Below are 27,591 nucleotides of genomic sequence, written 5' to 3'. Positions count from 1 at the left end.
CAGAATGCTGTTATGTCAGTAATAAGGGGAACCCACTATCCTGTTGTTGACAGAATGCTGTTATGTTATGTCAGTAATAAGGGGAACCCACTATCCTGTTGTTGACAGAATGCTGTTATGTTATGTCAGTAATACGCGGAACCCACTATCCTGTTGTTGACAGAATGCTGTTATGTTATGTCAGTAATACGCGGAACCCACTATCCTGTTGTTGACAGAATGCTGTTATGTTATGTCAGTAATAAGGGGAACCCACTATCCTGGCGTTGACAACACCATGCTCTGCTAACTGAGCTACCCACGTTCAATTTGTTAAACTGCAATATTTGTCAGACTCACAGAGAGAGCGTCATGGTGTTCTGGTGAACCGAGTATCCATATTTACTGTCGTTCAGCAGAGACACTCCAAAGCCGTGCTCTGATAGGTCTGCCCATTTGTGGCCCCAAACCTGGGAAGGAGAATGATTCTATTGTTATAGGACCAGCAAAACAACAATGCTAAGGGGAGTTAGCAGATGGGTTATTTATGTCAGTCAGTAGCAGTAGGGAATTGTCTCTTGCCACTGCTTCTGCTTGCTATTTGGGGGACTAGGCTGGTTACTGTAAAGCTCTTTGGGGGACTAGGCTGGTTACTGTAAAGCTCTTTGGGGGACTAGGCTGGTTACTGTAAAGCTCTATGGGGAATAGGCTGGTTACTGTAAAGCTCTATGGGGAATAGGCTGGCTACTGTAAAGCTCTATGGGGGAATGGGCTGGCTACTGTAAAGCTCTATGGGGGAATAGGCTGGCTACTGTAAAGCTCTATGGGGGAATAGGCTGGTTACTGTAAAGCTCTATGGGGGAATAGGCTGGTTACTGTAAAGCTCTATGGGGGAATAGGCTGGCTACTGTAAAGCTCTATGGGGGACTAGGCTGGCTACTGTAAAGCTCTATGGGGGACTAGGCTGGCTACTGTAAAGCTCTATGGGGGACTAGGCTGGCTACTGTAAAGCTCTTTGGGGGACTAGGCTGGTTACTGTAACGCTCTTTGGGGGAATAGGCTGGTTACTGTAAAGCTCTTTGGGGGACTAGGCTGGTTACTGTAAAGCTCTTTGGGGGAAAAGGCTGGTTACTGTAAAGCTCTTTGGGGGAATAGGCTGGTTACTGTAAAGCTCTTTGCGGGAAAAGGCTGGTTACTGTAAAGCGCTTTGGGGAATAGGCTGGCTACTGTAAAGCTCTTTGGGGGAAAGGCTGGTTACTGTAAAGCTCTATGGGGGAATAGGCTGGCTACTGTAAAGCTCTTTGGGGAAAGGCTGGCTACTGTAAAGCTCTATGGGGGAATAGGCTGGTTACTGTAAAGCTCTATGGGGGAATAGGCTGGCTACTGTAAAGCTCTATGGGGGACTAGGCTGGCTACTGTAAAGCTCTTTGGGGGACAAGGCTGGTTACTGTAAAGCTCTTTGGGGGACTAGGCTGGTTACTGTAAAGCTCTTTGGGGGAATAGGCTGGTTACTGTAAAGCTCTTTGGGGGAAAAGGCTGGTTACTGTAAAGCTCTTTGGGGGAATAGGCTGGTTACTGTAAAGCTCTTTGCGGGAAAAGGCTGGTTACTGTAAAGCGCTTTGGGGGAATAGGCTGGCTACTGTAAAGCTCTTTGGGGGAAAGGCTGGTTACTGTAAAGCTCTATGGGGGAATAGGCTGGCTACTGTAAAGCTCTATGGGGGAATAGGCTGGTTACTGTAAAGCTCTATGGGGGAATAGGCTGGCTACTGTAAAGCTCTATGGGGGACTAGGCTGGCTACTGTAAAGCTCTTTGGGGGACAAGGCTGGTTACTGTAAAGCTCTTTGGGGGACTAGGCTGGTTACTGTAAAGCTCTTTGGGGGAATAGGCTGGTTACTGTAAAGCTCTTTGGGGTCTAGGCTGGTTACTGTAACGCTCTTTGGGGGAATAGGCTGGTTACTGTAAAGCTCTTTGGGGGAATAGGCTGGTTACTGTAAAGCTCTTTGGGGGAATATGCTGGTTACTGTAAAGCTCTTTGGGGGAATAGGCTGGTTACTGTAAAGCTCTTTGGGGTCATAGGCTGGTTACTGTAAAGCTCTTTGGGGTCTAGGCTGGTTACTGTAAAGCTCTTTGGGGTCTAGGCTGGTTACTGTAAAGCTCTTTGGGGTCTAGGCTGGTTACTGTAAAGCTCTTTGGGGTCTAGGCTGGTTACTGTAAAGCTCTTTGGGGTCTAGGCTGGTTACTGTAAAGCTATTTGGGGTCTAGGCTGGTTACTGTAAAGCTCTTGTGATAATTGTTGATGTCGAAAAGGCTGTATAAAACATGTTATTGGTACCTCGAAGCGTGCCCAGTCCCAGCTCGTGTTCCTGTGTGTGGGTCTCTGCAGGTGTCCAAACTGGATCTCATAGGTGGCGTTGGGGCTCCTCACCTTCACTGGGAACTCTACCTTCAGGAACTTATGGGACTCAAACCACTCCACCTGGAATAAACAACATTATGGGACTGAAACCATTCCACCTGGAATGAACAACATTATGGGACAGAAACCACTCCACCTGGAATAAACAACATTATGGGACTGAAACCATTCCACCTGGAATAAACAACATTTTAGGACTGAAACCATTCCACCTGGAATAAACAACATTTTAGGACTGAAACCATTCCACCTGGAATGAACAACATTATGGGACTGAAACCATTCCACCTGGAATAAACAACATTATGGGACTGAAACCATTCCACCTGGAATAAACAACATTATGGGACTGAAACCATTCCACCTGGAATAAACAACATTATGGGACTGAAACCACTCCACCAGGAATAAACAACATTATGGGACTGAAACCATTCCACCTGGAATAAACAACATTATGGGACTGAAACCATTCCACATGGGATAAACAACATTATGGGACTGAAACCATTCCATCTGGAATAAACAAAATTATGGGACTGAAACCATTCCACCTGGAATAAACATTATGGGACTGAAACCACTCCACCTGGAATAAACAACATTATGGGACTGAAACCACTCCACCTGGAATAAACAACATTATGGGACTGAAACCACTCCACCTGGAATAAACAACATTATGGGACTGAAACCATTCCACCTGGAATAAACAACATTATGGGACTGAAACCACTCCACCTGGAATAAACAACATTATGGGACTGAAACCACTCCACCTGGAATAAACAACATTATGAGACTGAAACCATTCCACCTGGAATAAAACAACATCATGGGACTGAAACCATTCCACCTGGAATAAACAACATTATGGGACTGAAACCACTCCACCTGGAATAAACATTATGGGACTGAAACCACTCCACCTGGAATAAACAACATTATGGGACTGAAACCATTCCACCTGGAATAAACAACATTATGGAATTGAAACCACTCCACCTGGAATAAACAACATTATGGGACTGAAACCATTCCACCTGGAATAAACAACAATATGGGACTGAGACCACTCCACCTGGAATAAACAACATTATGGGACTGAAACCATTCCACCTGGAATAAACAACATTATGTGACTGAAACCACTCCATTGGAATAAACAACATTATGAACTGGGAGAAGGTGGAAGACATTACAACAAACAACCTGGAGGAAAACATTGCAACAACATTATAATAAACATCTCCATAGTAGTAGATTTAAAGAACATATTTTCTGAGTCAGATATGGAAAAGTTGATTACCGAAAGGAAAGATTCTGGCAGATTAACTTTTTTAAACTTTGCAAATGCATATGAAGTGTTAACAGTAATCTTTGTCAAGTACCTGAGTATTTACCTTGATATGAGGACACATGGTGTCTACAGTACCTGAGTATTTACCTTGATATGAGGACACATGGTGTCTACAGTACCTGAGTATTTACCTTGATATGAGGACACATGGTGTCTACAGTACCTGAGTATTTACCTTGATATGAGGACACATGGTGTCTACAGTACCTGAGTATTTACCTTGATATGAGGACACATGGTGTCTACAGTACCTGAGTATTTACCTTGATATGAGGACACATGGTGTCTACAGTACCTGGGTATTTACCTTGATATGAGGACACATGGTGTCTACAGTACCTGAGTATTTACCTTGATATGAGGACACATGGTGTCTACAGTACCTGAGTATTTACCTTGATATGAGGACACATGGTGTCTACAGTACCTGAGTGTTGAACTTGAAATAAGGACACATGGTGTCTACAGTACCTGAGTATTTACCTTGATATGAGGACACATGGTGTCTACAGTACCTGAGTATTTACCTTGATATGAGGACACATGGTGTCTACAGTACCTGAGTGTTGAACTTGATATAAGGACACATGGTGTCTACAGTACCTGAGTGTTGAACTTGATATAAGGACACATGGTGTCTACAGTACCTGAGTATTTACCTTGATATGAGGACACATGGTGTCTACAGTACCTGAGTGTTGAACTTGATATAAGGACACATGGTGTCTACAGTACCTGAGTATTTACCTTGATATGAGGACACATGGTGTCTACAGTACCTGAGTGTTGAACTTGATATAAGGACACATGGTGTCTACAGTACCTGAGTGTTGAACTTGATATAAGGACACATGGTGTCTACAGTACCTGAGTATTTACCTTGATATGAGGACACATGGTGTCTACAGTACCTGAGTGTTGAACTTGATATAAGGACACATGGTGTCTACAGTACCTGAGTATTTACCTTGATATGAGGACACATGGTGTCTACAGTACCTGAGTGTTGAACTTGATATAAGGACACATGGTGTCTACAGTACCTGAGTATTTACCTTGATGAGGACACATGGTGTCTACAGTACCTGAGTGTTGAACTTGAAATAAGGACACATGGCATCCAGGATGATCTCCTGGGTGATGGTGCTCTTATCACTGATTCTGAGAGTGAAGGTCACACTGCCTCTCAGTCCTCCTGGAGATGCTATCTGGACAGGAGACACCACCTCTACTACAGGCTTCCTATAGGAAGGTCAGAGGTCAGAGTTAGACCCCTTGGAGATGAGGCCTGGACAGGAGACTCCACCTCTACTACCGGCTTCCTATAGGAAGGTCAGAGGCTATGAGGGGTGGCCAGTCCTCTTCTGGCTTTGCCGGGTAGAGATTATAACAGAACATGTGGTCCTTCTGTAGCTCAGTTGGTAGAGCATGGCGCTTGTAACGCCAGGGTAGTGGGTTCGATCCCCGGGACCACCCATACGTAGAATGTATGCACACATGACTGTAAGTCGCTTTGGATAAAAGCGTCTGCTAAATGGCATATATTATTATTATATATTAACATGGCCAAGATTTTCAAACGTTAATAGATGATTTCTTATTTTATCCCCCATTCAACAGTTCAAATCAAATCAAATGTATTTATATAGCCCTTCGTACATCAGCTGATATCTCAAAGTGCTGTACAGAAACCCAGCCTAAAACCCCAAACAGCAAGCAATGCAGGTGTAGAAGCACGGTGGCTAGGAAAAACTCCCTAGAAAGGCCAAAACCTAGGAAGAAACCTAGAGAGGAACCAGGCTATGAAGGGTGGCCAGTCCTCTTCTGGCTGTGCCGGGTGGAGAGGAACCAGGCTACGAGGGGTGAGTCCTAATGAACACGACCCCGTTATATCGGCCAGCCCGATGAGAACAGGAAGCAGGATGCTTCTCTCACCGTGTCTGTAGGTGGTAGTCCATCACGTCCCAGGCGTCCCAGTACAGAGGAACATCATCAAACAGCACAAACTGGTTCCCATGGCAACCGTGAGATATCGCCTCTCTGGAACACAGAGAGAGAGAGAACGGTTTCATTCTCGCTGTGTGAGAGGGGGAACGGTTTCATTCTCGCTGTGTGTGTGTGTGTGTGTGTGTGTGTGTGTGTGTGTGTGTGTGTGTGTGTGTGTGTGTGTGTGTGTGTGTGTGTGTGTGTGTGTGTGTGTGTGTGTGTGTGTGTGTGTGTGTGTGTGTGTGTGTGTGTACAGTAATCTCTACGCCCCTACAGTCTGTGTGTGAGTGTGTGTGTGTGTGTGTGTGTGTGTGTGTGTGTGTGTGTGTGTGTGTGTGTGTGTGTGTGTGTGTGTGTGTGTGTGTGTGTGTGTGTGTGTACAGTAATCTCTACGCCCCTACAGTCTGTGTGTGAGTGTGTGTGTGACCAACATTGTATCTCTGTCACACCACCAATGTTATAACCATTAAAACATGTAGATGGTGAAAACATGAAGATTTGGTATGGGGTCCCCAAGTTCTACAGCTGCACCATCGAGAGCATCCTGACTGGTTGCATCACCGCCTGGTATGGACCTTGCTCAGCATCCGACTGTAAGGCGCTACAGAGGGAAGTGCGTTCTTGCCCAGTACATCACTGAAGCTAAGCTTCCTGCCATCCAGGACCTATATACCAGGCGGTGTCAGAGGAAGGGCCAAAGAATTGTCAAAGACTCCGGTCACCCAAGTCATAGACTACCGCACGGCAAGTGGTCCCGGAGTACCAAGTCTAGGACCAAGAGGCTCCTTAACAGCTTCTACCTCCAAGTCATAAGACCGCTGAATAATTAATTAAATGGCCACCCGGACAATTTACATTGACCCCTCCCCCCACTTCACCCCTACCTACAACTACAAATGACCTCTAACCTGACAGAGATACTTTACTTTTGAGGAGATGCGATACTCCATTGAAATCGTATTGACGCCCAGTGTGTACGTTGCCCATGCGTTGTCAATGTCCTGCTGCATTCTGGGAAATTTTGGGACAAGCAGAGCTCTCCTTCAAGGAGTGAATGGGAGTCAATTGGGCGCTAGCTCAAAAAAACAACATTAGCATGAAGGTAAACATTGCAAATCTTTTTCGAGATGTGAGATAATGAACTTGTTTCCTGTAACATCGTATAGCTTTGGAATCGTGACATTACCTAATTGAGGAAAATAGGCAGGTTTCTCGACTCAGGTTTCTTGTCCTTCCCGCTGTAGAGTTTCAGTTGACTAAGTGAGAAGATGTTAGCCTGCCTGCATAGCAACTGTTTTACCCTAACCCTGCATAGCAACTGTTTTACCCTAACCCTAACCCTGCATAGCAACTGTTTTACCCTAACCCTAACCCTGCATAGCAACTGTTTAACCCTAACCCTGCATAGCAACTGTTTAACCCTAACCCTGCATAGCAACTGTTTTACCCTAACCCTAACCCTGCATAGCAACTGTTTTACCCTAACCCTGCATAGCAACTGTTTTACCCTAACCCTAACCCTGCATAGCAACTGTTTTACCCTAACCCTAACCCTGCATAGCAACTGTTTTACCCCCTAACCCTGCAACCTGTTTTACCCTAACCCTGCATAGCAACTGTTTTACCCTAACCCTGCATAGCAACTGTTTTACCCCTGCATAGCAACTGTTTTACCCTAACCCTGCATAGCAACTGTTTTACCCTAACCCTGCATAGCAACTGTTTTACCCTAACCCTAACCCTGCATAGCAACTGTTTTACCCTAACCCTAACCCTGCATAGCAACTGTTTTACCCTAACCCTAACCCTGCATAGCAACTGTTTTACCCTAACCCTGCATAGCAACTGTTTTACCCTAACCCTGCATAGCAACTGTTTTACCCTAACCCTGCATAGCAACTGTTTTACCCTAACCCTGCATAGCAACTGTTTTACCCTAACCCTAACCCTGCATAGCAACTGTTTTACCCTAACCCTAACCCTGCATAGCAACTGTTTTACCCTAACCCTAACCGTGCATAGCAACTGTTTTACCCTAACCCTAACCGTGCATAGCAACTGTTTTACCCTAACCCTAACCCTGCATAGCAACTGTTTTACCCTAACCCTAACCCTGCATAGCAACTGTTTTACCCTAACCCTGCATAGCAACTGTTTTACCCTAACCCTAACCCTAGCAACTGTTTTACCCTAACCCTAACCCTGCATAGCAACTGTTTTACCCTAACCCTAACCCTGCATAGCAACTGTTTTACCCTAACCCTGCATAGCAACTGTTTTACCCTAACCCTGCATAGCAACTGTTTTACCCTAACCCTAACCCTGCATAGCAACTGTTTTACCCTAACCCTAACCCTGCATAGCAACTGTTTTACCCTAACCCTAACCGTGCATAGCAACTGTTTTACCCTAACCCTAACCCTGCATAGCAACTGTTTTACCCTAACCCTAACCCTGCATAGCAACTGTTTTACCCTAACCCTAACCGTGCATAGCAACTGTTTTACCCTAACCCTGCATAGCAACTGTTTTACCCTAACCCTGCATAGCAACTGTTTTACCCTAACCCTGCATAGCAACTGTTTTACCCTAACCCTAACCCTGCATAGCAACTGTTTTACCCTAACCCTAACCCTGCATAGCAACTGTTTTACCCTAACCCTGCATAGCAACTGTTTTACCCTAACCCTAACCCTGCATAGCAACTGTTTTACCCTAACCCTGCATAGCAACTGTTTTACCCTAACCCTAACCCTGCATAGCAACTGTTTTACCCTAACCCTGCATAGCAACTGTTTTACCCTAACCCTAACCCTGCATAGCAACTGTTTTACCCTAACCCTAACCCTGCATAGCAACTGTTTTACCCTAACCCTAACCCTGCATAGCAACTGTTTTACCCTAACCCTAACCCTGCATAGCAACTGTTTTACCCTAACCCTGCATAGCAACTGTTTTACCCTAACCCTGCATAGCAACTGTTTTACCCTAACCCTAACCCTGCATAGCAACTGTTTTACCCTAACCCTGCATAGCAACTGTTTTACCCTAACCCTAACCCTGCATAGCAACTGTTTTACCCTAACCCTGCATAGCAACTGTTTTACCCTAACTCTAACCCTGCATAGCAACTGTTTTACCCTAACCCTGCATAGCAACTGTTTTACCCTAACCCTGCATAGCAACTGTTTTACCTAACCCTAACCCTGCATAGCAACTGTTTTACTGCATAGCAACTGTTTTACCCTAACCCTAACCCTGCATAGCAACTGTTTTAACCCTGCATAACCCTAACCCTAACCGTGCAAGCAACTGTGCATAGCAACTGTTTTACCCTAACCCTAACCTGCATAGCAACTGTTTTACCCTAACCCTAACCGTGCATAGCAACTGTTTTACCCTAACCCTAACCCTGCATAGCAACTGTTTTACCCTAACCCTGCATAGCAACTGTTTTACCCTAACCCTGCATAGCAACTGTTTTACCCTAACCCTGCATAGCAACTGTTTTACCCCTAACCCTGCATAGCAACTGTTTTACCCTAACCCTAACCCTGCATAGCAACTGTTTTACCCTAACCCTAACCCTGCATAGCAACTGTTTTAACCCTAACCCTGCATAGCAACTGTTTTACCCTAACCCTAACCCTGCATAGCAACTGTTTTACCCTAACCCTAACCCTGCATAGCAACTGTTTTACCCTAACCCTGTTAGCAACTGTTTTACCCTAACCCTAACCCTGCATAGCAACTGTTTTACCCTAACCCTGCATAGCAACTGTTTTACCCTAACCCTAACCCTGCATAGCAACTGTTTTACCCTAACCCTAACCCTGCATAGCAACTGTTTTACCCTAACCCTAACCCTGCATAGCAACTGTTTTACCCTAACCCTGCATAGCAACTGTTTTACCCTAACCCTAACCCTGCATAGCAACTGTTTTACCCTAACCCTGCATAGCAACTGTTTTACCCTAACCCTGCATAGCAACTGTTTTACCCTAACCCTGCATAGCAACTGTTTTACCCTAACCCTGCATAGCAACTGTTTTACCCTAACCCTAACCCTGCATAGCAACTGTTTTACCCTAACCCTAACCCTGCATAGCAACTGTTTTACCCTAACCCTAACCCTGCATAGCAACTGTTTTACCCTAACCCTGCATAGCAACTGTTTTACCCTAACCCCCTGCATAGCAACTGTTTTACCCTAACCCTAACCCTAACCTAAACCCTGCATAGCAACTGTTTTACCCTAACCCTAACCCTGCATAGCAACTGTTTTACCCTAACCCTGCATAGCAACTGTTTTACCCTAACCCTAGCATAGCAACTGTTTTACCCTAACCCTGCATAGCAACTGTTTTACCCTAACCCTAACCCTGCATAGCAACTGTTTTACCCTAACCCTAACCCTGCATAGCAACTGTTTTACCCTAACCCTAACCCTGCATAGCAACTGTTTTACCCTAACCCTGCATAGCAACTGTTTTACCCTAACCCTAACCCTGCATAGCAACTGTTTTACCCTAACCCTAACCCTGCATAGCAACTGTTTTACCCTAACCCTAACCCTGCATAGCAACTGTTTTACCTAACCCTAACCCTGCATAGCAACTGTTTTAACCCTAACCCTAACCCTGCATAGCAACTGTTTTACCCTAACCCTAACCCTGCATAGCAACTGTTTTACCCTAACCCTAACCCTGCATAGCAACTGTTTTACCTAACCCTAACCCTGCATAGCAACTGTTTTACCCTAACCCTAACCCTGCATAGCAACTGTTTTACCCTAACCCTAACCCTGCATAGCAACTGTTTTACCCTAACCCTAACCCTGCATAGCAACTGTTTTACCCTAACCCTAACCCTGCATAGCAACTGTTTTACCCTAACCCTAACCCTGCATAGCAACTGTTTTACCCTAACCCTAACCCTGCATAGCAACTGTTTTACCCTAACCCTAACCCTGCATAGCAACTGTTTTACCCTAACCCTAACCCTGCATAGCAACTGTTTTACCCTAACCCTAACCCTGCATAGCAACTGTTTTACCCTAACCCTAACCCTGCATAGCAACTGTTTTACCCTAACCCTAACCCTGCATAGCAACTGTTTTACCCTAACCCTAACCCTGCATAGCAACTGTTTTACCCCCTAACCCTGCATAGCAACTGTTTTACCTAACCCTAACCCTGCATAGCAACTGTTTTACCCTAACCCTAACCCTGCATAGCAACTGTTTTACCCTAACCCTAACCCTGCATAGCAACTGTTTTACCCTAACCCTGCATAGCAACTGTTTTACCCTAACCCTAACCGTGCATAGCAACTGTTTTACCCTAACCCTGCATAGCAACTGTTTTACCCTAACCCCCTGCATAGCAACTGTTTTACCCTAACCCTGCAACAACTGTTTTACCCTAACTGCATAACCTGTTTTACCCTAACCCTGCATAGCAACTGTTTTACCCCCTAACCCTGCATAGCAACTGTTTTACCCTAACCCTGCATAGCAACTGTTTTACCCTAACCCTAACCCTGCATAGCAACTGTTTTACCCTAACCCTAACCCTGCATAGCAACTGTTTTACCCTAACCCTAACCGTGCATAGCAACTGTTTTACCCTAACCCTGCATAGCAACTGTTTTACCCTAACCCTAACCGTGCATAGCAACTGTTTTACCCTAACCCTAACCCTGCATAGCAACTGTTTTACCCTAACCCTAACCCTGCATAGCAACTGTTTTACCCTAACCCTAACTCTGCATAGCAACTGTTTTACCCTAACCCTAACTCTGCATAGCAACTGTTTTACCCTAACCCTAACCCTGCATAGCAACTGTTTTACCCTAACCCTAACCCTGCATAGCAACTGTTTTACCCTAACCCTAACCCTGCATAGCAACTGTTTTACCCTAACCCTGCATAGCAACTGTTTTACCCTAACCCTAACCCTGCATAGCAACTGTTTTACCCTAACCCTAACCCTGCATAGCAACTGTTTTACCCTAACCCTAACCCTGCATAGCAACTGTTTTACCCTAACCCTAACCCTGCATAGCAACTGTTTTACCTAACCCTAACCCTGCATAGCAACTGTTTTACCCTAACCCTAACCCTGCATAGCAACTGTTTTACCCTAACCCTAACCCTGCATAGCAACTGTTTTACCCTAACCCTAACCCTGCATAGCAACTGTTTTACCCTAACCCTAACCCTGCATAGCAACTGTTTTACCCTAACCCTAACCCTGCATAGCAACTGTTTTACCCTAACCCTAACCCTGCATAGCAACTGTTTTACCCTAACCCTAACCCTGCATAGCAACTGTTTTACCCTAACCCTAACCCTGCATAGCAACTGTTTTACCCTAACCCTGCATAGCAACTGTTTTACCCTAACCCTGCATAGCAACTGTTTTACCCTAACCCTAACCCTGCATAGCAACTGTTTTACCCTAACCCTAACCCTGCATAGCAACTGTTTTACCCTAACCCTGCATAGCAACTGTTTTACCCTAACCCTGCATAGCAACTGTTTTACCCTAACCCTGCATAGCAACTGTTTTACCCTAACCCTGCATAGCAACTGTTTTACCCTAACCCTGCATAGCAACTGTTTTACCCTAACCCTAACTCTGCATAGCAACTGTTTTACCCTAACCCTGCATAGCAACTGTTTTACCCTAACCCTAACCCTGCATAGCAACTGTTTTTTTCTGGGAGGATTTTGTCTTCAGATGGAAGGATGAAAGAGCGTGCAGAACACATCACAGGCATATGCAAATTAAGTGAAAGTGACGCTTTTGTGATTGGACAGTGAAAATTCTGTGTTGTTCTTGATCCCGTTTCAGACGGGCTATTTTAGCACAGTGTTTCTGTGTTCCTACTCCGGAGCAGGGCCAGATAGCCCTGGGATAAGATTGATCCTAGCCCACTTCAGAATGTGCAAGTGTGAACACTCAGTTAGCCCCGGGCTAAAATCTCCCTTAGCCCAAGGCTGAGGAGGCTCTTAGTCACAGGGCTGAGGAGGCTCTTAGTCACAGGGCTGAGGAGGCTCTTAGTCACAGGGCTGAGGAGGCTCTTAGACACAGGGCTGAGGAGCCTCTTAGTCACAGGGCTGAGGAGGCTCTTAGACACAGGGCTGAGGAGGAGGCTCTTAGCCACAGGGCTGAGGAGGCTCTTAGACACAGGGCTGAGGAGGCTCTTAGACACAGGGCTGAGGAGGCTCTTAGACACAGGGCTGAGGAGGAGGCTCTTAGCCACAGGGCTGAGGAGGCTCTTCGTCACAGGGCTGAGGAGGCTCTTCGACACAGGGCTGAGGAGGCTCTTAGACACAGGGCTGAGGAGGCTCTTAGACACAGGGCTGAGGAGGCTCTTCGACACAGGGCTGAGGAGGCTCTTAGACACAGGGCTGAGGAGGAGGCTCTTAGGCACAGGGCTGAGGAGGAGGCTCTTAGCCACAGGGCTGAGGAGGCTCTTAGCCACAGGGCTGAGGAGGAGGCTCTTAGCCACAGGGCTGAGGAGGAGGCTCTTAGCCACAGGGCTGAGGAGGAGGCTCTTAGACACAGGGCTGAGGAGGAGGCTCTTAGCCACAGGGCTGAGGAGGAGGCTCTTAGCCACAGGGCTGAGGTGCAGTGTGAACGCGCCTTCTGAGGATGGGATTTTACCTGTTAGTCTCGACCAGGTACAAGGAAGCCAGGCATCCATCCTTATTAACAACAGCACGTAATATCCCATTCTCCATGAGGACAGTACCATCAACCTATGATAGAACAACATTCAAACTAAGATTATCAACGGAAGAGTCACAGTCAACTGAAAGCGCCAAATAAAAGCGACATTTAAAGAACTATTCCCATGAATCAAATGAAATGTCCCACAGCCATGTAGTGTATATTTACCTGAACCTTGACGGAGACCAGAGGGACAGGTTTGGTAGCAGTGGCATCACGGACAGAAACTACACCAACACTGGGGACTGTCACCAGAGCTACAGAATAACACATGTAATGTTCACAACGGCAGACGGAGCGATGTAGACATCTGACATGCAGGTACAGCTCCAACTGTTTCACTATGCATCACCTCTAAATAACCTACAAGTTCAATTGTGAAAGAACAACACCATTTTGTATTGTGGTTGAGTAACTGCATCAATGATCTGTGAGTATTCACACTGTGTAGTCAGCTACGGTACCTAGGCATGGTTGTTGATGATCAGGAGCGCCCCCTGTCAGTGGGAGAACCTCGGTGCGTTCCCAGGGCAGGGTGTTGAGGACAGCAACGGAAGTAGCAGTACTGTCAGAGTCTCCTGTCTGGGTCATAGTCCCTTCAGACCCCAGGGCCCGACAGGAAACACGCAGCAGTCTGGTCCCCACGGTACGGATGTCTGAGAGACAGTGGCACACACACAGGAATTGGGGTTCACACTCCACATGGAATGGTTTAAGTTTGTGACTTTTTCTAAAAATAAAAACGGTCTGCTATTGTCATTATGGTATTTTTTCATATACCCTGGTAATATACAGCTGATATTTACCCTGATATATACCCTGATAATATACAGCTGTTATATACCCTGATAATATACCTTGATAATATACAGCTGATATATACCCTGATAATATACCCTGATAATATACAGCTGTTATATACCCTGATAATATACCCTGATAATATACAGCTGATATATACCCTGATAATATACAGCTGTTATATACCCTGATAATATACAGCTGTTATATACCCTGATAATATACAGCTGATATATACCCTGATAATATACAGCTGTTATATACCCTGATAATATACCCTGATAATATACAGCTGTTATATACCCTGATAATATACAGCTGTTATATACCCTGATAATATACAGCTGATATATACCCTGATAATATACAGCTGTTATATACCCTGATAATATACAGCTGATATATACCCTGATAATATACCCTGATAATATACAGCTGTTATATACCCTGATAATATACAGCTGATATATACCCTGATAATATACAGCTGATATATACCTTGATAATATCGTAGTGCGGATATATACCCTGATAATATACAGCTGATATATACCCTGATAATATACAGCTGATATATACCCTGATAATATACAGCTGATATATACCTTGATAATATCGTAGTGCTGATATATACCCTGATAATATACAGCTGATATATACCTTGATAATATACAGCTGATAATATACCCTGATAATATACCCTGATAATATACAGCTGATATATACCCTGATAATATACCCTGATAATATACAGCTGATATATACCCTGATAATATACAGCTGATATATACCTTGATAATATACAGCTGATATATACCTTGATAATATACAGCTGATATTTACCCTGATACATACCCTGATAATATACAGCTGTTATATACCCTGATAATATACAGCTGATATATACCTTGGTAATATCGTAGTGCTGATATATACCCTGATAATATACAGCTGATATATACCCTGATAATATACAGCTGATATATACCCTGATAATATACAGCTGATATATACCTTGATAATATACAGCTGATATATACCTTGATAATATACAGCTGATATTTACCCTGATATATACCCTGATAATATACAGCTGTTATATACCCTGATAATATACAGCTGATATATACCTTGGTAATATCGTAGTGCTGATATATACCCTGATAATATACAGCTGATATATACCCTGATAATATACAGCTGTTATATACCCTGATAATATACAGCTGATATATACCTTGATAATATACAGCTGATATTTACCCTGATATATACCCTGATAATATACAGCTGATATATACCTTGATAATATATAGCTGTTATATACCCTGATAATATACAGCTGTTATATACCCTGATAATATACAGCTGATATATACCTTGATAATATACAGCTGATATTTACCCTGATATATACCCTGATAATATACAGCTGTTATATACCCTGATAATATACAGCTGATATATACCTTGATAATATACAGCTGTTATATACCCTGATAATATACAGCTGATATATACCCTGATAATATACAGCTGATATTTACCCTGATATATACCCTGATAATATACAGCTGATATATACCTTGGTAATATCGTAGTGCTGATATATACCCTGATAATATACAGCTGTTATATACCCTGATAATATACAGCTGATATATACCTTGATAATATACAGCTGATATTTACCCTGATATATACCCTGATAATATACAGCTGTTATATACCCTGATAATATACAGCTGATATATACCTTGATAATATACAGCTGATATTTACCCTGATATATACCCTGATAATATACAGCTGATATATACCTTGATAATATACAGCTGATATATACCTTGATAATATCGTAGTGCTGTTATATAACTTGATAATATCGTAGTGCTGATATATACCCTGATAATATACAGCTGATATTTACCCTGATATATACCCTGATAATATACAGCTGATATATACCTTGATAATATCGTAGTGCTGATATATGCCTTGATAATATACAGCTGAGATATACCTTGATAATATACAGCTGATATATACCCTGATAATATACAGCTGATATATACCCTGATAATATACAGCTGATATATACCTTGATAATATCGTAGTGCTGATATATACCCTGATAATATACAGCTGATATATACCTTGATAATATACAGCTGATATATACCCTGATAATATACAGCTGTTATATACCCTGATATATACCTTGATAATATACAGCTGTTATATACCCTGATATATACCTTGATAATATACAGCTGATATATACCCTGATAATATACAGCTGATAATATACCCTGATAATATACCCTGATAATATACAGCTGATATATACCCTGATAATATACAGCTGATATATACCTTGATAATATACAGGTGATATATACCTTGGTAATATCATAGTGCTGATATATACCCTGATAATTTACAGCTGTTATATACCCTGATAATATACAGCTGATATATACCCTGATAATATACAGCTGATATATACCCTGATAATATACAGCTGATATATACCTTGATAATATACAGCTGATATATACCTTGATAATATACAGCTGATATTTACCCTGATATATACCCTGATAATATACAGCTGTTATATACCCTGATAATATACAGCTGATATATACCTTGGTAATATCGTAGTGCTGATATATACCCTGATAATATACAGCTGATATATACCCTGATAATATACAGCTGTTATATACCCTGATAATATACAGCTGATATATACCTTGATAATATACAGCTGATATTTACCCTGATATATACCCTGATAATATACAGCTGATATATACCTTGATAATATACAGCTGTTATATACCCTGATAATATACAGCTGTTATATACCCTGATAATATACAGCTGATATATACCTTGATAATATACAGCTGATATTTACCCTGATATATACCCTGATAATATACAGCTGTTATATACCCTGATAATATACAGCTGATATATACCTTGATAATATACAGCTGTTATATACCCTGATAATATACAGCTGATATATACCCTGATAATATACAGCTGATATTTACCCTGATATATACCCTGATAATATACAGCTGATATATACCCTGATAATATACAGCTGTTATATACCCTGATAATATACAGCTGATATATACCTTGATAATATACAGCTGATATTTACCCTGATATATACCCTGATAATATACAGCTGTTATATACCCTGATAATATACAGCTGATATATACCTTGATAATATACAGCTGATATTTACCCTGATATATACCCTGATAATATACAGCTGATATATACCTTGATAATATACAGCTGATATATACCTTGATAATATCGTAGTGCTGTTATATAACTTGATAATATCGTAGTGCTGATATATACCCTGATAATATACAGCTGATATTTACCCTGATATATACCCTGATAATATACAGCTGATATATACCTTGATAATATCGTAGTGCTGATATATGCCTTGATAATATACAGCTGAGATATACCTTGATAATATACAGCTGATATATACCTTGATAATATCGTAGTGCTGATATATACCTTGATAATATACAGCTGATATATACCTTGATAATATACAGCTGATATATACCTTGATAATATCGTAGTGCTGATATATACCGTGCTGATATATACCTTGATAATATCGTAGTGCTGATATATACCCTGATAATATACAGCTGATATATACCCTGATATATACCATGATAATATCGCATTGCGTCCTCTACCACCATCTCTATACAGGTGCCAGGAATCACATCATGGAACTGGTTCAGGAGGAGCTGCCTGAAAAACAAAAGACAATTGTGGAAGAGTAGAGTGTTGAGGGCCTAGGGGACATGTCAAGGTTTTAGTAGTGTTGAGGGCCTAGGAGACATGTCAATGTTTTAGTAGTGTTGAGGGCCTAGGGGACATGTCAAGGTTTTAGTAGTGTTGAGGGCCTAGGAGACATGTCAATGTTTTAGTAGTGTTGAGGGCCTAGGAGACATGTCAATGTTTTAGTAGTGTTGAGGGCCTAGGAGACATGTCAATGTTTTAGTAGTGTTGAGGGCCTAGGAGACATGTCAAGGTTTTAGTAGTGTTGAGGGCCTAGGGGACATGTCAATGTTTTAGTAGTGTTGAGGGCCTAGGGGACATGTCAAGGTTTTAGTAGTGTTGAGGGCCTAGGAGACATGTCAAGGTTTTAGTAGTGTTGAGGGCCTAGGGGACATGTCAAGGTTTTAGTAGTGTTGAGGGCCTAGGAGACATGTCAAGGTTTTAGTAGTGTTGAGGGCCTAGGAGACATGTCAAGGTTTTAGTAGTGTTGAGGGCCTAGGAGACATGTCAATGTTTTAGTAGTGTTGAGGGCCTAGGAGACATGTCAAGGTTTTAGTAGTGTTGAGGGCCTAGGAGACATGTCAAGGTTTTAGTAGTGTTGAGGGCCTAGGAGACATGTCAAGGTTTTAGTAGTGTTGAGGGCCTAGGAGTCATGTCAAGGTTTTAGTAGTGTTGAGGGCCTAGGAGACATGTCAAGGTTTTAGTAGTGTTGAGGGCCTAGGAGACATGTCAAGGTTTTAGTAGTGTTGAGGGCCTAGGAGACATGTCAAGGTTTTAGTAGTGTTGAGGGCCTAGGGGACATGTCAAGGTTTTAGTAGTGTTGAGGGCCTAGGAGACATGTCAAGGTTTTATTAGTGTTGAGGGCCTAGGAGACATGTCAAGGTTTTAGTAGTGTTGAGGGCCTAGGAGACATGTCAAGGTTTTAGTAGTGTTGAGGGCCTAGGAGACATGTCAAGGTTTTAGTAGTGTTGAGGGCCTAGGAGACATGTCAAGGTTTTAGTAGTGTTGAGGGCCTAGGGGACATGTCAAGGTTTTAGTAGTGTTGAGGGCCTAGGAGACATGTCAAGGTTTTAGTAGTGTTGAGGGCCTAGGAGACATGTCAAGGTTTTAGTAGTGTTGAGGGCCTAGGAGACATGTCAATGTTTTAGTAGTGTTGAGGGCCTAGGAGACATGTCAAGGTTTTAGTAGTGTTGAGGGCCTAGGAGACATGTCAAGGTTTTAGTAGTGTTGAGGGCCTAGGAGACATGTCAAGGTTTTAGTAGTGTTGAGGGCCTAGGAGACATGTCAATGTTTTAGTAGTGTTGAGGGCCTAGGAGACATGTCAAGGTTTTAGTAGTGTTGAGGGCCTAGGGGACATGTCAACGTGCGCTATCTGTGCAGAACAATAAAGAACTCCGTTAGCTAAATACTTCACCTAGTTCAACGCTATGTAACTTTAGTTGCTAATTGTTTATCTAATTTGTCTCTATAGTATGTCTGCCCATTTAGAGAACATGTGTTGTCTCAAAAAGCACCCCAGAGGCTAAATGTCTATATCTTTGTGTGGTGTGGCCTTCACCTCCAGAGGATTTGTAGCGGTTCGGAGGGGTACTGGAACGTTTTGTCCAGACACAGAGCCATGCTGCTGGCCACCTCAACGTCATGGAGCAAGGTCTCACACTGACGATTCCCGAGCTTAATCTGGGGAGACGCGTGGGTTGGAAAAGGGATAAACTATGTCATTAAAACCCAGTAAACAACAGTTCTAACTAATAAAGTCAATGTAGGGTGTGACACTGACTCAACTCCAGCCACTTTAATAATGGGAATTGATGGGAAATGATGTAAATATATATCACTTGCCACTTTAAACAATGCTACCTTATATAATGTTACTTACCCTACATTATTCATCTCATATGCATACGTATATACTGTACTTTATATCATCTACTGCATCTTTATGTAATACATGTATCACTAGCCACTTTAACTATGCCACTTTGTTTACATACTCATCTCATATGTATATACTGTACACGATACCATCTACTGTATCTTGCCTATGCTGCTCTGTACCATCACTCATTCATATATCCTTATGTACATGTTCCTTATCCCCTTACACTGTGTATTAGACAGTAGTTTTGGAATTGTTAGTTAGATTACTTGTTGGTTATCACTGCATTGTCGGAACTAGAAGCACAAGCATTTCGCTACACTCGCATTAACATCTGCTAACCATGTGTATGTGACAAATAAAATTTGATTTGATGATTTGATTTGATTTGAGATCCTAACCTGGTCCCAGATGTCGGACATGAACATTACCATAGAGTTGACAGTCCGGCACAAACAGCTCTGAGAGGCTTTGAGAAGCCCAAATTAGGCCCCACCTGTGCCTGTGTGGTGTAGGTGCCGTTGTGTAGTTCTAGAAACAGTTCTCCAGTCCAGGTGCACAGAAGAGAGGAGTCCGCCTCGAGCTCAGAGAAGAGCCGGTCGGGACTGGACATCTGGACCCTAAGATTAGAAACAACAAGACACACCTTACAGTCAATTATGTATAGAAACGCGTGTATCCATGGTTACAGTGTAATAAAGAAACAAGTTACAATTACATACATGTATTCAAATGACGCAACTATAGCCAGAGCCTTCAGAGGCCAGAGCCTTCAGAGGCCAGAGCCTTCAGAGGCCAGAGCCTTCAGAGGCCAGAGCCTTCAGAGGCCTGAGCCTTCAGAGGCCTGAGCCTTCAGAGGCCAGAGCCTTCAGAGACCAGAGCCTTCAGAGACCTTCAGAGACCAGAGCCTTCAGAGAGCAGAGCCTTCAGAGAGCAGAGCCTTCAGAGGCCAGAGCCTTCAGAGACCAGAGCCTTCAGAGGCCAGAGCCTTCAGAGGCCAGAGCCTTCAGAGGCCTGAGCCTTCAGAGACCAGAGCCTTCAGAGGCCTGAGCCTTCAGAGACCAGAGCCTTCAGAGACCAGAGCCTTCAGAGGCCAGAGCCTTCAGAGGCCAGAGCCTTCAGAGGCCTGAGCCTTCAGAGGCCTGAGCCTTCAGAGATCAGAGCCTTCAGAGACCAGAGCCTTCAGAGACCTGAGCCTTCAGAGACCAGAGCCTTCAGAGACCAGAGCCTTCAGAGGCCTGAGCCTTCAGAGGCCAGAGCCTTCAGAGACCAGAGCCTTCAGAGAGTATTCACAGTCCTTGACTTCTTCCACATGTTGTTGTGTTTACAGCCTGCATTTAAAATGGATTCAATTGACATTTTGTGTCACCGAACTACACCCAATACCATAATACCCATAATGTCAAAGTGGAATTTTACTTGTAGAACAGTTTAGAAATTAATACAAAAAAATGAAAAGCTGAAAAGTCTTGAGTCAATCAACCCCTTTGTTATATCAAGCCTAAATCAGTTCAGTAGTAAACATGTTGTTGTTAAAACATTAGCTTAACAAGTCACATAATAAGTTGCATGGACTCACTCTGTGTTCAATAATGGTGTTTAACATGATTTACGAATGACTACCTCGTCTCTCTATCCCACACATACAATTATCTGTAAGGTCCCTCAGTCGACCAGTGAATTACAAACACAGATTCAACCACAAAGACCAGGGAGGTTTTCCAATGCCTCGCAAAGAAGGCTACAAAATTGGTGTAAAATTTTAAATATCCCTTTGAGCATGGTGAAGTTATTAATTTACACTTTGGATGGTGTATCAATACACCCAGTCACTACAAAGATACAGGCGTCCTTCCTAACTCAGCTGCCGGAGAGGAAGGAAACGTCTCAGAGATGTCACCATGTGGTCCTTCTGTAGCTCAGTTGGTAGAGCATGGCGCTTGTAACGCCAGGGTAGTGGGTTCGATCCCCGGGACCACCCATACGTAGAATGTATGCACACATGACTGTAAGTCGCTTTGGATAAAAGCGTCTGCTAAATGGCATATTATTTATTTATTATTACCATGAAGCCAATGGTGACTTTAAAACAGTAACAGAGTTTAATGGCTGTGATAGAAAAACAGTATGGATCAACTACATTGTAGTTACTCCACAATACTAACCTAAATTACAGAGTGAAATGATAGTCTCATTACTAACCTGTACCCCCTGTATATAGCCTCATTACTAACCTGTACCCCCTGTATATAGTCTCATTACTAACCTGTACCCCCTGTATATAGCCTCATTACTAACCTGTACCCCCTGTATATAGCCTCATTACTAACCTGTACCCCCTGTATATAACCTCATTACTAACCTGTACCCCCTGTATATAACCTCATTACTAACCTGTACCCCCTGTATATAGCCTCATTACTAACCTGTACCCCTGTATATAGTCTCATTACTAACCTGTACCCCCTGTATATAACCTCATTACTAACCTGTACCCCTGTATATAGTCTCATTACTAACCTGTACCCCCTGTATATAGTCTCATTACTAACCTGTACCCCCTGTATATAGTCTCACTACTAACCTGTACCCCCTGTATATAGCCTCATTACTAACCTGTACCCCTGTATATAGCCTCATTACTAACCTGTACCCCCTGTATATAGTCTCATTACTAACCTGTACCCCTGTATATAGCCTCATTACTAACCTGTACCCCTGTATATAACCTCATTACTAACCTGTACCCCTGTATATAGTCTCATTACTAACCTGTACCCCTGTATATAACCTCATTACTAACCTGTACCCCTGTATATAACCTCATTACTAACCTGTACCCCCTGTATATAGCCTCATTACTAACCTGTACCCCCTGTATATAGTCTCATTACTAACCTGTACCCCCTGTATATAACCTCATTACTAACCTGTACCCCCTGTATATAGTCTCATTACTAACCTGTACCCCCTGTATATAGTCTCATTACTAACCTGTACCCCCTGTATATAGCCTCATTACTAACCTGTACCCCTGTATATAGCCTCATTACTAACCTGTACCCCTGTATATATCCTCAATACTAACCTGTACCCCTCTGTATATAGTCTCATTACTAACCTGTACCCCCTGTATATAGTCTCATTACTAACCTGTACCCCTGTATATAGTCTCACTACTAACCTGTACCCCTGTATATAGTCTCATTACTAACCTGTACCCCCTGTATATAGCCTCATTACTAACCTGTACCCCCTGTATATAGTCTCATTACTAACCTGTACCCCTGTATATAACCTCATTACTAACCTGTACCCCTGTATATATCCTCAATACTAACCTGTACCCCTGTATATAGTCTCATTACTAACCTGTACCCCCTGTATATAGTCTCATTACTAACCTGTACCCCTGTATATAACCTCATTACTAACCTGTACCCCCTGTATATAGCCTCATTACTAACCTGTACCCCCTGTATATAGTCTCACTACTAACCTGTACCCCTGTATATAGTCATTACTCATTACTAACCTGTACCCCCTAACCTGTATATATAGTCTCATTACTAACCTGTACCCCTGTATATAACATTACTAACCTGTCCCCCTGTATATAACATTACTAACCTGTACCCCCTGTATTACTAACCTGTACCCCCTGTATATAGCCATTACTAACCTGTACCCCCTGTATATAGCCTCATTACTAACCTGTACCCCTGTATATAGCCTCATTACTAACCTGTACCCCTGTATATAGCCTCATTACTAACCTGTACCCCCTGTATATAGCCTCATTACTAACCTGTACCCCTGTATATAGCCTCATTACTAACCTGTACCCCCTGTATATAGCCTCATTACTAACCTGTACCCCTGTATATAGTCTCATTACTAACCTGTACCCCCTGTATATAGCCTCATTACTAACCTGTACCCCCTGTATATAGCCTCATTACTAACCTGTACCCCCTGTATATAGTCTCATTACTAACCTGTACCCCCTGTATATAGCCTCATTACTAACCTGTACCCCCTGTATATAGTCTCATTACTAACCTGTACCCCCTGTATATAGTCTCATTACTAACCTGTACCCCCTGTATATAGCCTCATTACTAACCTGTACCCCCTGTATATAGCCTCATTACTAACCTGTACCCCCTGTATATAGCCTCATTACTAACCTGTACCCCCTGTATATAGCCTCATTACTAACCTGTACCCCTGTATATAACCTCATTACTAACCTGTACCCCCTGTATATAGTCTCATTACTAACCTGTACCCCCTGTATATAGTCTCATTACTAACCTGTACCCCCTGTATATAGCCTCATTACTAACCTGTACCCCTGTATATAGCCTCATTACTAACCTGTACCCCTGTATATAGCCTCATTACTAACCTGTACCCCCTGTATATAGTCTCATTACTAACCTGTACCCCCTGTATATAACCTCATTACTAACCTGTACCCCCTGTATATAGTCTCATTACTAACCTGTACCCCCTGTATATAGTCTCATTACTAACCTGTACCCCTGTATATAGCCTCATTACTAACCTGTACCCCCTGTATATAGCCTCATTACTAACCTGTACCCCCTGTATATATATCCTCAATACTAACCTGTACCCCCTGTATATAGTCTCATTACTAACCTGTACCCCCTGTATATAGTCTCATTCCTAACCTGTACCCCCTGTATATAGTCTCACTACTAACCTGTACCCCCTGTATATAGTCTCATTACTAACCTGTACCCCCTGTATATAGCCTCATTACTAACCTGTACCCCCTGTATATAGTCTCATTACTAACCTGTACCCCCTGTATATAACCTCATTACTAACCTGTACCCCTGTATATATCCTCAATACTAACCTGTACCCCCTGTATATAGTCTCATTACTAACCTGTACCCCCTGTATATAGTCTCATTACTAACCTGTACCCCTGTATATAACCTCATTACTAACCTGTACCCCCTGTATATAGCCTCATTACTAACCTGTACCCCCTGTATATAGTCTCACTACTAACCTGTACCCCTGTATATAACATTACTAACCTGTACCCCTGTATATAGTCTCACTACTAACCTGTACCCCTGTATATAACATTACTAACCTGTACCCCTGTATATAGTCTCATTACTAACCTGTACCCCTGTATATAACATTACTAACCTGTACCCCCTGTATATAACATTACTAACCTGTACCCCTGTATATAGTCTCATTACTAACCTGTACCCCTGTATATAACATTACTAACCTGTACCCCCTGTATATAGCCTCATTACTAACCTGTACCCCTGTATATAGTCTCATTACTAACCTGTACCCCCTGTATATAGCCTCATTACTAACCTGTACCCCCTGTATATAACATCTCATTACTAACCTGTGTACCCCTGTATATAGCCTCATTACTAACCTGTACCCCTGTATATTAGTCTCATTACTAACCTGTACCCCCTGTATATAGTCTCATTACTAACCTGTACCCCCTGTATATAGCCTCATTACTAACCTGTACCCCCTGTATATAGTCTCATTACTAACCTGTACCCCTGTATATAGTCTCATTACTAACCTGTACCCCCTGTATATAGCCTCATTACTAACCTGTACCCCCTGTATATAGTCTCATTACTAACCTGTACCCCTGTATATAGTCTCACTACTAACCTGTACCCCCCTGTATATAGTCTCATTACTAACCTGTACCCCCTGTATATATCCTCAATACTAACCTGTACCCCCTGTATATAGTCTCATTACTAACCTGTACCCCCTGTATATAGTCTCATTACTAACCTGTACCCCCTGTATATAACCTCATTACTAACCTGTACCCCCTGTATATAGCCTCATTACTAACCTGTACCCCTGTATATAGTCTCACTACTAACCTGTACCCCTGTATATAGTCATTACTAACCTGTACCCCCTGTATATAGTCTCACTACTAACCTGTACCCCCTGTATACAGCCTCATTACTAACCTGTACCCCCTGTATATAGTCTCATTACTAACCTGTACCCCCTGTATATAGTCTCATTACTAACCTGTACCCCCTGTATATAGTCTCATTACTAACCTGTACCCCCTGTATATAGCCTCATTACTAACCTGTACCCCCTGTATATAGTCTCATTACTAACCTGTACCCCCTGTATATAGTCTCACTACTAACCTGTACCCCTGTATATAGCCTCATTACTAACCTGTACCCCCTGTATATAGCCTCATTACTAACCTGTACCCCCTGTATATAGCCTCATTACTAACCTGTACCCCCTGTATATAGTCTCATTACTAACCTGTACCCCCTGTATATAGTCTCATTACTAACCTGTACCCCCTGTATATAGCCTCATTACTAACCTGTACCCCCTGTATATAGTCTCATTACTAACCTGTACCCCCTGTATATAGTCTCACTACTAACCTGTACCCCTGTATATAGCCTCATTACTAACCTGTACCCCCTGTATATAGCCTCATTACTAACCTGTACCCCCTGTATATAGCCTCATTACTAACCTGTACCCCCTGTATATAGCCTCATTACTAACCTGTACCCCCTGTATATAGCCTCATTACTAACCTGTACCCCTGTATATAGTCTCATTACTAACCTGTACCCCCTGTATATAGTCTCATTACTAACCTGTACCCCTGTATATAGCCTCATTACTAACCTGTACCCCCTGTATATAGCCTCATTACTAACCTGTACCCCTGTATATATAGCCTCATTACTAACCTGTACCCCCTGTATATAGTCTCATTACTAACCTGTACCCCCTGTATATAACCTCATTACTAACCTGTACCCCTGTATATAGTCTCATTACTAACCTGTACCCCTGTATATAGTCTCATTACTAACCTGTACCCCCTGTATATAACCTCATTACTAACCTGTACCCCCTGTATATAGTCTCATTACTAACCTGTACCCCCTGTATATAGTCTCATTACTAACCTGTACCCCCTGTATATAGCCTCATTACTAACCTGTACCCCCTGTATATAGCCTCATTACTAACCTGTACCCCCTGTATATATCCTCAATACTAACCTGTACCCCCTGTATATAGTCTCATTACTAACCTGTACCCCCTGTATATAGTCTCATTCCTAACCTGTACCCCCTGTATATAGTCTCACTACTAACCTGTACCCCCTGTATATAGCCTCATTACTAACCTGTACCCCTGTATATAGTCTCATTACTAACCTGTACCCCTGTATATAGTCTCATTACTAACCTGTACCCCCTGTATATAGCCTCATTACTAACCTGTACCCCCTGTATATAGCCTCATTACTAACCTGTACCCCCTGTATATAGTCTCATTACTAACCTGGACCCCCTGTATATAGCCTCATTACTAACCTGTACCCCCTGTATATAGCCTCATTACTAACCTGTACCCCCTGTATATAGCCTCATTACTAACCTGTATCCCCTGTATATAGCCTCATTACTAACCTGTACCCCCTGTATATAGCCTCATTACTAACCTGTACCCCCTGTATATAGTCTCATTACTAACCTG

General features: G+C 42.6%; 1 protein-coding gene across 3 annotated transcripts in view; it reads right to left on the bottom strand.

The window, feature by feature from the left end:
* Positions 1–27,591, bottom strand: part of man2c1 (mannosidase, alpha, class 2C, member 1) — an 80,629-nt gene that overhangs the window by 16,611 nt on the left and 36,427 nt on the right. For 2 of the 3 annotated variants that reach the window (XM_046352122.1, XM_046352124.1), the window contains 10 exons: positions 20,507–20,630; positions 19,690–19,811; positions 18,004–18,101; positions 13,946–14,137; positions 13,650–13,738; positions 13,416–13,510; positions 5,692–5,796; positions 4,842–4,998; positions 2,313–2,456; positions 340–449 (listed from right to left, as the gene is read on the bottom strand). In XM_046352122.1, coding sequence (XP_046208078.1) covers positions 340–449; positions 2,313–2,456; positions 4,842–4,998; positions 5,692–5,796; positions 13,416–13,510; positions 13,650–13,738; positions 13,946–14,137; positions 18,004–18,101; positions 19,690–19,811; positions 20,507–20,630 — 1,236 coding nt within the window. The remainder of the gene's footprint in view (positions 1–339; positions 450–2,312; positions 2,457–4,841; positions 4,999–5,691; positions 5,797–13,415; positions 13,511–13,649; positions 13,739–13,945; positions 14,138–18,003; positions 18,102–19,689; positions 19,812–20,506; positions 20,631–27,591) is intronic. The other variant, XM_046352123.1, reaches the window with a different exon arrangement.

The sequence above is a fragment of the Oncorhynchus gorbuscha genome, linkage group LG06 (genome assembly GCF_021184085.1).
Source record: "Oncorhynchus gorbuscha isolate QuinsamMale2020 ecotype Even-year linkage group LG06, OgorEven_v1.0, whole genome shotgun sequence".
In the NCBI taxonomy this organism is placed as follows: domain Eukaryota; kingdom Metazoa; phylum Chordata; class Actinopteri; order Salmoniformes; family Salmonidae; genus Oncorhynchus; species Oncorhynchus gorbuscha.
The sequence above is the reverse complement of the archived record's forward strand: the minus strand, read 5'-3'. Positions and strand labels throughout refer to the sequence as shown.